At 37.9% G+C, this 12,420-nt stretch overlaps 1 protein-coding gene across 5 annotated transcripts in view; it reads left to right on the forward strand.

Annotated features, from left to right (window-relative positions):
- The window catches only part of PLAAT1 (phospholipase A and acyltransferase 1), a 34,172-nt gene that overhangs the window by 7,258 nt on the left and 14,494 nt on the right, over positions 1–12,420 (forward strand). For all 5 annotated transcript variants that reach the window (XR_006593436.1, XM_045051521.1, XM_023260301.2 and 2 more), the window contains 2 exons: positions 1,723–1,861; positions 7,300–7,568. Coding sequence is in view for 4 of the 5 variants with exons in the window: in XM_045051521.1 (XP_044907456.1) it covers positions 1,723–1,861; positions 7,300–7,568 (408 nt within the window). In the remaining variant the exon portion in view is untranslated. The remainder of the gene's footprint in view (positions 1–1,722; positions 1,862–7,299; positions 7,569–12,420) is intronic.

Below are 12,420 nucleotides of genomic sequence, written 5' to 3' on the forward strand. Positions count from 1 at the left end.
CAAAGTGCTCTCTGTTCAAAGGGTGATTATTATTGTAAGCTTGGCTAGGTCGCTGAATTCTAGTAAGCAGCTGTGTGTGCTTGCTGAATCCCATTCATGGGAAATGTGTTTGTTTATTTCCTAGTATATTATCTATTTTTCCTTTTGGTGCCCATGTGGCCAAATTCTGAACCCCATATTAATAAGACTCAAACATATTTGAGAGAGTGGTTAGACTTAATGGTTCCTATAAAGTTGTTTTAATAGTTATTTTTCAACAGATGGACAGCGTACATTTGGCCAGATTCCTGTGACAGTGTGGTGATTGAAGTTTTCAACAGATGGCATACAAATACTTGGGAAAACACCCTTCCAATATTAAGTGTTGTAAAAAAAGACTTTTAGGGTGCCAGCAAAATGATAGTCTGTATTCCCAAGTCCTTAGCCTGTGCTGTTATGAATATAATTTAGATGGTTTGGAAATTTCCCTTTCTGGCACTTGGATTTATTTTGTAATTGAGCGTACATATCTACATTAGAGTGAGAGATGATGAGAAACTCTGCTGTCAATTAGAGATTCAACATGGATATAGCACTAAATCTCCTTTTGAGTATTGATGAATGTCTGTAACTTCTGCCTGCTGAGTCATTCTACTCCCATGCCATACATATGTAGAAAATGTAACCTTTCATAAAAATCGACCATCAGAGACTTATATGTTTTTTCTGAAAAATAGTGACTTAAAAGGAAAAAAAAACTCACCAAGCTTAGAATTTTCAGACATATTCATCAACATGACGAACTCCCCAACCTTCCAAGTTGTCTCACTTCTACGGTGACCACCTTAACACTGTTTCTGGAATCAGTAAGTCAGGAATCAGGCAGTAAATGGGGCAGTAGGGGAGGGGTGGAAATCTGTGTGGATATTTGTGGTTGTCACATGACAAAGAGCATTTACTGATATTTAGTGGGTAGAGACTGAAGTACCTAAATTGCACAGCAGTTTGGCACAAGGAATAAATGTCCCGTGTATTACAGTATGACTGAATATGTGACTTGCCACTCCTCTGAGTCTGGAACTTCTTTCTGCTTAAGTTAAATGAGAGAGTAAGTTTTGCAATACAAGGTATTTTTTCCACGTAATATCAGTGTCAGTCCTCCCATACCTTGTTCTTTGATTTTACTTATTTGAGAGGCTGAAAGGCTTCTCATCTTCTGCCACTGACAGTTGACTCTTTCATGCTAAGTAAGTGCACACTTATGGACACTTTATTGTATCTTTTTGTATAGTCATGGACCGACTATTTACATAAGTAAAATACATACTATTGTAAATTTACTTCCCCTTTATGTTCCAATAGGGCACCATATTACTATTTTTGAAATTTTGTGTATGGGTAAATCATATTATCTATGAATATCTGGATTTAAAGAGAGAACTATAAGATGCTGATTATCGTAAAGGAGCCCTGGGGTTGATCAGGATGAGAAGCATTGCTATAGAAAATTAAACAATTAGCAGAAAAATTCTTTCCCACTTGTTTTTTCACTTTTGCACACATAATTCAGTGTTGGAATCATACAAAGAATGATCATACAAAGGACAGTGGTGTGAGTTTAAGTCTTTAATAAGGAATGCAATCCCAATAAATTCTGTATCCTTATACTTCTGTGGAGGTCTTAAACTGATTTTCTTTTGGCAAGTCATGTCAGCTAGATTGTCTTTGTGTCTGTCATTGCAGATGGCGTTTAATGATTGCTTTAGTTTGAGCTATCCTGGTAACCCCCAGCCGGGGGACTTGATTGAAGTGTTTCGTTCTGGCTATCAGCACTGGGCACTGTACCTGGGTGATGGTTATGTTATCAACATAGCACCTCTAGGTAAGTTTTGTTTCCCGCAACTCCTGGAGGTTTTGAACTCTCTTGTTATAAGAAGGAATCATGAATGAAATCATAAAAAAAAAAAAGAAATAAAATGTAGAAAGTAGATAAATCTATCTGAAATAGGTTTAATGAAGGACATAGTAAGACCAAAGTGGCTTTGGCTAAATCACAAAGACCAATTAACGTTAAAATGTTAACCAATTAACATTAGAATCCAGTAAAATCTCTGGATTAAAAAAACATAATTAAAAAGGAAATAATCCACTGGGGAGAATATTGCTCACAAACATAAGCGTCAGTGTCTTTACCTATCACACAAATCATTTCCATTTGTTCAACATCTATTTATAGATTACCCAGTATGTGCCAAAGGCTATTCTAGATGCTGGGGATACATAAACAGCAAAATCCCAACAAACATATGGGTAAAGAACTATGAACAGTATGTAGAAGAAGAAAAGCAGAAGTCAATACCCATCTTTAAAGGGACTGGTCTAGGAATTGTACAACAGAATAACACATTTTATGCCTATCACATTAGCAAACATTTAAAAGTGATAACAGTCAGTGTTGATAAGGGTATAATGAAACCAAAGCAAGGATATTGTTGAAAGAAATGAAAGTTGATAACATCATTCATGAAAACAATTTAATATGGCACAAAAACAGACACATAGACCAATGGAACAGAATAGAAACCCCAGAACTAGACCCGCAAATGTATGGCCAACTCATCTTTGACAAAGCAGGAAAGAATATCCAATGGAAGAAAGACAGTCTCTTTAACAAATGGTGCTGGGAGAACTGGACAGCAACATGCAGAAGATTGAAACTGGACCACTTTCTCACACCATTCACAAAAATAAACTCAAAATGGATAAAGGACCTGAATGTGAGACAGGAAACCATCAAAACCCTAGAGGAGAAAGCAGGAAAAGACCTCTCTGACCTCAGTCGTAGACCTCAGTAATTTCTTACTTGACACATCCCCAAAGGCAAGGGAATTAAAAGCAAAAATGAACTACTGGGACCTTATGAAGATAAAAAGCTTCTGCACAGCAAAGGAAACAACCAACAAAACTAAAAGGCAACCAACAGAATGGGAAAAGATATTTGCAAATGACATATCGGACAAAGGCCTAGTATCCAAAATCTATAAAGAGCTCACCAAACTCCACACCCGAAAAACAAACAACCCAGTGAAGAAATGGGCAGAAAACATGAATAGACACTTCTCTAAAGAAAACATCCGGGTGGCCAACAGGCACATGAAAAGATGCTCAACGTCGCTCCTCATCAGGGAAATACAAATCAAAACCACACTCAGGTATCACCTCACGCCAGTCAGAGTGGCCAAGATGAACAAATCAGAAGACTATAGATGCTGGAGAGGATGTGGAGAAATGGGAACCCTCTTGCACTGTTGGTGGGAATGCAAATTGGTGCAGCCGCTCTGGAAAGCAGTGTGGAGGTTCCTCAGAAAATTAAAAATAGACCTACCCTATGATCCAGCAGTAGCACTGCTAGGAATTTACCCAAGGGATACAGGAGTACTGATGCATAGGGGCACTTGTACCCCCAATATTTCTAGCAGCACTCTTAACAATAGCCAAATTGTGGAAAGAGCCTAAATATCCATCAACTGATGAATGGATAAAGAAATTGTGGTTTATATACACAATGGAGTACTACGTGGCAATGAGAAAGAATGAAATAGGGCCCTTTGTAGCAACATGGATGGAACTGGCGAGTGTGATGCTAAGTGAAATAAGCCATACAGAGAAAGACAGATACCATATGGTTTCACTCTTCTGTGGATCCTGAGAAACTTAACAGAAACCCATGGGGGAGGGGAAGAAAAAAAAAAAGAGGTTAGAGTGGAAGAGAGCCAAAGCATAAGAGACTCTTAAAAACTGAGAACAAACTGAGGGTTGATGGGGGGTGGGAGGGAGGGGAGGGTGGGTGATGGGTATCGAGGAGGGCACCTTCGATGAGCACTGGGTGTTGTATGGAAGTGCTTCGATGAGCACTTGGGATGAGAGTGGGTGTTGTATGGAAAACAATTTGGCAATAAACTTCATATATTAAAAAAAAGAAAACAATGTAATAGTGTGTATGAAGAGTCTTAAAAGAGTTCCTATGCTCTGACCCTGTAATTTTACTTCTCTGAGTCTATTCTTCAGAAATATATAAAGATGTAGAATAACATTCAGCATAAAGGTATTCACTTCTATCTCATAACAGTTTAAAAAACAGGCAATGGCAGAATAACAAATGATGGTGAGGATGTGGAGAAAAGAGAATCTTCCTGCACTGTCAGTGGGAATATAAATTGGTGTAGCCATTGTGGAAAACAGTATGATATTTCCACAGAAAATTAAAATTTCCTCAAAAAATACCAATGATCCAATAATTCCACTTTTGGATATTTACCCAAAGAAAGTGAAAACACTAATTCGAAAAGATGTATGTACCCCTATGTTTATTGCAGCATTATTTACAAGGGACAAGATAAGGAAGCAACCTACGTGTCCACTGAGAGATGAATGGGTAAAGAAGATGTAAAATATATACTCGCACACACACACACACATGCACACACACACAAATATATATATATATATATACATAATAAGTTATGTATATGTATATACACATACATATATACATAATATGTAATATATAGATAATGGAATGTTAGCCATAAAAAAGAATGAGATCTTTGCATTTGCCTTAACATAGATGGATCTAGATGGTATTATGCTGTGTGAAATAAGATAAAGACAAATACCATGTGATTTCACTTCTATGTGGAATCTAAAAAAAAAAAAAACACCAAAACCCACAAAATCACAAATGAACAAACAAACCAGAAACAGACTCACAAATACAGAGAGCAAATGGGTGGTTGCCAGAGGGGAGGGGAGGGATAGGTGAAATATGTGAAGGGGATGAAGAGGTTAAAAAAAAAAAAAAGAAGCCAACAATGGCTTAGATTCAATAGTGGACTAGTTAAGTGAATTAGGACTTTGTCACAGAATATTGACAGAATTCTTTGGATGCAAGAACAGAAACAAAAGTTAACATAAGCAAAAAGGCAAATTCATTGCTTCACTGAGGAAAACTACAAAAAGGATAAAGATGGTTGGTGCTGGCTTCAAGGATGCCTGGATGTAGGGGTATAAGCATGAGTTTCAAGACTCACAACTGCATTTCCTTTCCAAGTATTGTCTTAATTCTCCCAGACTATGCCTCTCTAGGAGACTGAACTGATAGTCATCAACATCCTTAGGCTCTCATTTTATAGTCTTGTGATCTAATAAGAGAGGGTCAATCCCTGCCTGTTGCAGTTAGAAATAGCATGGAGAACAATCTGATTTGGGTGAGTGTGGATCCCATGCCCATCACTGCACCATCGTTGTGCCCTGGAGAAGGAGATACTGTGATTAGCCCACACAAAATCATTTCCAGAAAGAAAGAGGCAGAGGTAGGATGGGGTGCTAGATAAGCCAAAACAATAGCTATTTAACGGCCATTAAAAAATCATATTTCTGGACATGCTTAATTGCTTGAGAAATAATCTTGCATGCTATTTACTTGAAAAAAATCTAGATTAAAAATGCAGTGTGTCATATTATACCTACTTTGCAAAGAAATAATATATACCCATGTGAATGCACACATAGGCATGCTTCAATATACATGTGTTAATAAAAGACATAATAAAAGGATATGATAATATTATCAAAATAATAACATGATTATGGTTGGGCAGATAATGAGTGATTTAAATTTACACATTTATGTTGTTTTTTTAATATATTTCCTATTTAGAAATAAGCACAAATTAATTCATTTTTTAAGAAAAAAAATCTATGCAAATAACAAGTAGCCTGGAGATTTTTTTTTTCTTCAAGTTATGTTTAGAAAGAAGTTTTAATAACCTTGGTCTTACTATCTTGGAGATGTCTGAGAATTTTTAATGTAGTGACTTTTGCAACATCATATTTGCCTGTTGTTCTAGAATATTGGAAGTGGAAATGGCAAATAAAGTGACATTTACGATACACACCCATTAGTTTCTGCAGAGTCTAGTGATTAACAGTAAGCAATGCTGCAATATCTCTGAGTTTTCACGTCCGGAAAACAATAAGAGATTTTTCTGCTCTTCCCTTATTTTCATGTGTTAAGCTCCATTTTAACATGGTTCTAGTACTGAGCTCTGATCCTGTAGACTGAAACGCAGTTTTCTGGTTCTATTAACTACTCAGGTGGTATTTTGCAAGCCAGTTTACCTCTCTAAGCTTCAGTATCCTCCTCTCTAAATTGATAGCACCAGACTAATGTAAATAAAACTAGTAATTCTAACTAGGAGACCTCTGCTCTAAGGACTTGTACAAGAACTTCCAATGTGTAAGATATTAACTGGAAATGCTGCTTGAAGGAAAAGGAACTTGGAAGGTAGGAAAAAAAGGGAGTGGAAAAGAAAGTTAGCTTTTAGTTATTACAAAAAGGAAGACTCTCTACACACCGGTTACATGGAGACTCTCTCATGATTGACTTGAACACATAGCCAAGCATAGCAGTCTTGGGCAGATGGAGAGGGACCAGGGCCAGGTGTTAGAGCAATCATCTGTCCAACCTCAGATGCTGGCAGTAGCAGACCAGGAGACAAAGGTATCTAGCAGTCTAAACAACTGTTTGCCAACTGAGGCAGTTAAAAGGGAGTTGCAGGGGTGGGACATGTAACAGGTGGGTGTGGCATTGCATGGGGCTGCATCAGGTGGACAGGGCCTACTAGGTTAGATTCAGTTTCAGGACTTAGTTTTTGGCCTAAAGGAACTGGCAAGATAAAAGCAGGGCCCCAGCTTGACCCCAGCTGACCCCTTGGAGGGGTTTCAAATTGGAACCAGATTGAAGCCAAGTTGAAAGAACAAGTGTAAAAAGAGAGAAAGGGGTAAGGAGCACACTTAGACAACTAGGACGAGCTTATCAATCACAATGCACACAGCTGAGGCCCAAAGAGAGTAGTTGGGAAGGGTTCAGATGCTGAAAAAAAGCATATTTTATGGAAAAAAAGGAGAATGGTTTTATCTGTACTATGAAAAGAACACATACCAAGATCTCTAATAATAATGCCAATTGATAGAGAACTTGTTCCCCAAGAATGGGTAGTTTTCTCACTCAATTTTCTCTACGGGCAGATACAGGTTTCTCTTCTATTTTCCCTCATATAGTATGAAGTGTTATTGATAAACTACCAAGTGAGTTATTAAGCCTGGTATGATTAAGTAGCTTCTGGTTTGGTGCTAAGTTGGGAACCGAGCTGGGTTCAGTGACTCCATCACTTCCAAACATGTGGCATTGCAATACTCTGGCATTGGGGCTCTCTGAGCTGGGTCACCACATCTTGCTAACCAGAATTCTCCTTATAGAGGATGGCATTCCTGCAGCATTTACAAGCGCCAAGTCTATATTTAGCAGGAAGGCCCTGGTGAAGATGCAGCCCCTGAAGGATGTCGTGGGAAACGACACATACAGAATAAACAATAAATATGATGAAACTTATCCTCCTCTCCCCATGGAGGAAGTCATGCAGCGGTCAGAGATTGTTATTGGACAGGAGGTGGATTATGACATACTTGTCAACAACTGTGAGCATTTTGTGACTTTGCTTCGCTATGGAGAAGGAGTTTCAGAGCAGGTGAGTTTTCTTTAGAAGACATAGAAGTTTCTTACCTTGGGAAAATAAGCACTACTGACTATAAGATTCTCGGGCCTAAAACAAAATGAAAAGAATGGAGAAAAGGTGAGAATCCTGAAGGATAAGGACAGGAATTGAGGTGTCCCAGATCAGGTAGCAGTTATGACCACATTAATGCGTGAATGTGGACATTTTGAATTTGGGGCTGGAAGGAGCTTGAAGCCGAATCAAGACCATAGCTTTTCTGTCAGTCCTGTTGCGTTCTGTCCTTCAGGGTTCCTTCCTTCCGTTTTTCTGCCATACAGCAGCCTCACATGCTGAAAGGGACATTCTGAAAAGAATGTTGAAATATTTAAATGGAAGTTCATTTTCCAGAAGTAGAGATGGTAACTCTGAGATTCATCTCCATTACCTGACTGAGAGAGGCCAGCTAATGACAGACATGTTTCGGTGGCTTTGAAAATTGTTTCTGTCTCCTTGCAATGCTAGTTTCAGAGGAATCTTGTGCTTTTAAGCAGATCCTTTGATTGGTTGAGATTTTGGATGATTTCTTAAAATGGATCAATTACTTTATTTTTAAAGTAGTATGCAATGTTGTCATCTCTCACACTATTTTGTAGCGTGGCAGATTCCTAACTAAAAGCACGCTTGGTTCATTTGCCTTCTTTCTACCTATTGTGGCACCAATCCAATTCCAACATTGATGTTCTAACCTAAAGATTTATTAAGGGGATATTAAAGAATGAATAAAGGCTCCCAGTATCCTGAAATGGTTGAATCAGTTACAGAAACATCTGTTCTAAGGAATTAGTTTCCAATTCCCCTCACGGAAGCTTGGGAAGATGGGACAGGGAACATAATGAAAGGATACATTTGTTTTCATTAGGAAATAATTTAATTGGAAATGCATTTTTATTAGGAAATATATTAACATAATGAATGTGCTATTCACATGTAACAATAAATCGCTTCTGAGCCAGAGCACAGAAGATATCCACACAAATTCCTGTTCACCTTCGCATTAAAAACTAAGGGTGTAACTAAGAAGTGGAGTCCATTCCTCTCCTTTGTAAATGATAAAGTTGTCCACTGTGTTCAAGAAGCAATTTTTTTTTAATGTGGCTAAAAAAAAAAAATGGGATCAGAACCATCTTCTTGCTTTGGCTCTAATTTACCATCCCTCATCTTTTCCCCTTTCATACCCAGAATCAAGACCCATGAAAAATTAATCATTCCTCAACAACTAGAACTGTTCTCTAGCTGGTTCTGTTGCAGGAAGTACAGTGACAGCCCTAAGAACTCACCTAAGCTTTGAAATTGTGCTTACCTGAGCTACAACCGCATCTTCCCCAGTTATTAGGTTGGTGGCTTGGAGAACATTGTTTATCAGTTTCCCAACCTATAAACTGAGGCTCTGTGGGGGATTATACTAGATATTTGAAGTCTCTTAGTGCCCTGTATTACATATCATCCATCTCAATAAACAATGTGTCTTAGATGAATGTTATTTTTAATTATAGTAATTAAGAATTTTATAGCTGTATTGGTACTCCTCGATAAAATTTATGTTGATCTGATAGAAACTGTAGCACATTATTATTATTTTCATTACTATCAACAATTCATAATGTTACTACCAACAATAGCTAGTGTTGGATTAGTTTTGGGGTCTCCTCAGGGATTAAGGGCCTTTTTTTGAAAGTGTCAACAAATTTATTTATTTATGTATTTATCTACTTATTTATTTATTTAAATCTAATTTATTGTCAAGTTAGCTAACATCAGCGTATATAGTGTCCTCTTGATTTTGGGAGTAGATTCCCTTGATTCATTGCTTACATACAATGCCCAGTGCTCATCCCAACAAGTGCCCTTCTCAATGCCCATCACCCATTTTCCCCTCTCCCCCACACCCCCCACAAATCAACCCTCAGTTTGTTCTCTGTATTTAAGAGTCTTTTATGGTTTGCCTCCCTCTTTGTTAAAAGCTATTTTTCCCCATTTGCCTCCCCCATGGTCTTCTCTTAAGTTACTCAAATTCCACATATGAGTGAAAGCATATGGTATCAGTCTTTCTCTGAGTGACTTATTTCACTTAGCATAATACCCTCCAGTTCCATCCACATTGTTGCAAATGGCAAGAGGTTGTTGCCTGTTTTCTCCTCTAGGGTTTTGATGGTTTCCTGTCTCACATTTAGGTCTTTAATCCATTTCGACTTTATTATTGTGTATGGTGTAAGAAAGTGGTCCAGTTTCATTCTTCTACATGTTACTGTCCAGTTCTCCCAGCACCATTTGCTGAAGGGACTGTTTTCCATTGGATACCTTTTTCTTGCTTTCTCAAAGATTAGTTGGCTGTACATTTGTGGGTCCCATTCTGGGTTCTCTATTCTATTCCATTGGTTTATGTGTCTGTTTTGTGCCAATACCATACTGTCTTGATAATTACAGCTTTGTAGTAGATTGATGATTACAGCTTTGTAGTCTGGGATTGTGATGCCTCTGGCTTTGGTTTTCTTTTTCAACATTAGCTTGGCTATTCAGGGTCTTTTGTGGTTCCATACAAATTTTAGGATTGTTTCTTCTAGCTCTGAGAAGAATGCTGGTGCAATTTTGGTGTTTCACTGAAAGTGTAGATTGCTTTGGGTATTATTGACATCTTAACATTTTCTCTTCCAATCCATGAGCATAGGAATGTTTTTCCATTTCTTTGTGTCTTCTTCAATTTCTTTCTTAAGTGTTCTATAGTTTTAAGCATACAGATCTTTTACATCCTTGCTTAGGTTTATTCCTAGGTATTTTATAGTTCTTGGTGCTATTGTAAATGGGATCAATTTATTGATTTCTCTTTCTAGTGTTTCATTATTGGCGTATAGAAATGCAACTGATCTCTGTACATTGATTTTATATCCTGCGACTTTGCTGAGTTCATATATCAGTTCTAGCAGCTTTTTGGTGGAGTCTTTTGGGTTTTCCATGTACAGTATCATGTCATCTGCAAAAAGTGAAAGTTTGACTTGTTCTTTGCCAATTCGGATGCCTTTTATTTCATTTTGTTGTCTGATTCCTGAGGCCAGGACTTTCAACACTATGTTAAACAACAGCGGTGAGAGTGGACATCCCTGTAGTGTTCCTGATCTCAGAGGGAAAGCTCTCAATTTTCCCCCATTGAGGATGATATTAGCTGTGGGCTTTTCATATATGGCTTTATGATGTTCAGCTATGTTCCTTCTATCCCAACTTTCTTGAAGGTTTTTATTAAGAAAGGATGCTGTATTTTGTCAAATGCTTTTTCTGCAACTACTGACAGGATCATATGGCCCTTATCCTTTCTTCTTTTAATGTGATGGATCACACTGATTGATTTGTGAATATTGAACCAGCCCTGCAGCCCAGGAATGAATCCCACTTGGTCATGGGGAATAATTCTTTTAATATACTGTTGAATTCGATTTGCCAGTATCTTGTTGAGAAATTTTGCATCCATGTTCATCAGGGATATTGCTTTGTAATTCTCCCTTTTAGTGAAGTCTCTGTCTGCTTTGGGAATCAAGGTAATGCTGGCTTCATAGAACGAGTCCGGAAGTTTTCTTTCCATTTCTATTTTTTGGAACAGCTTGAGAAGAATAGGTATTAACTCTGCTTTAAATGTCTGGTCGAATTTCTCTGGGAAGCCATCTGGCCTAGGACTCTTATTTGTTGGGAGATTTTTGATAACTGATTCAGTTTCCTCGCTGGTTATGGGTCTGTTCAAATATTTTATTTCTTCCCACTTGAGTTTTGGTAGTGTGTGGGTATCCAGGAATTTGTCCATTTCTTCCAGGTTGTCCAGTTTGTTGGCATATATTTTTTCATAGTATTCTCTAATAATTGTTTGTATTTCTGTGGTATTGGTTGTGATCTCTTCTCTTTCATTCATGATTTTATCTATTTAGGTCCTCTCTCTTTTCTTTTTGAAAAGTCTGGCTAGGGGTTTATCAATTGTGTTTATTCTTTCAGAAAACCAGTTCTTTGATGCGTTGATCTGTTCTACTGTTTTTTTCAGTTTCTATAATGTTTATTTCTGCTCCCATCTGTATTATTTCTCTTCTTCTGCTAGATTTGGGGTTTCTTTGCTGCTCTGCTTCTGGTTCCTTTAGGTGTGAGGTTAGGTTGGGGATATTTCTTGTTTCTTGAGATAGGCCTGGATTGCAATGTATTTTCTTCTCAGGACTGCCTTAGCTGCAAGAGATTAGGGGTCTTGAACATAGAACAGTTTTCTTGGGGAATGGCTATGTATTTCTCTGAAATTTAAAGACCTCAACTGCATTTAAAAAGATTAGAAAGGTGGAAGGATCATGGTCCATCTTTTTCTTCTTCGTGCTTTTTTTGTGTTAAAAAAGTTAATAGGCTTCATTTTTTTTAGAGTAATCTACAGTTCACAGCAAATGTGATCTGGAATTTTAGAGAGTTCCCACATACCCCCTCCCCATCACCCATATACACGGCCTCCCCCACCATCACCGTTCCATATCAGTGTGGTATATTTGTTACGAACAATGAACCAACACTGACACATTATCCACCAAAGTCCATAGTGAAGGAAACTAGAATATCACCTCAAAATATGTGGCATAAGGATTATTATTTATTATCAAGAGCTGAAGGCACTTGAGAAGAAGCAGGCCCTGCTCTCCACATATTTGCCTAAAAGTGGGAGATACATTTTTGAAAGGTGTCCCTCTTCCCTTTGCTAGCAGGAAGGACAACAATTAATCATCACAGACAACCAGTAGAGGAATCTAAATAACAACACTCACTGGGGCACCTGGGTGGCTCAGTCAGTTGAGCGTCCGACTTTGGCTCAGGTCAT

Source organism: Felis catus (assembly GCF_018350175.1).
Source record: "Felis catus isolate Fca126 chromosome C2 unlocalized genomic scaffold, F.catus_Fca126_mat1.0 chrC2_random_Un_scaffold_48, whole genome shotgun sequence".
NCBI classification, from domain to species: domain Eukaryota; kingdom Metazoa; phylum Chordata; class Mammalia; order Carnivora; family Felidae; genus Felis; species Felis catus.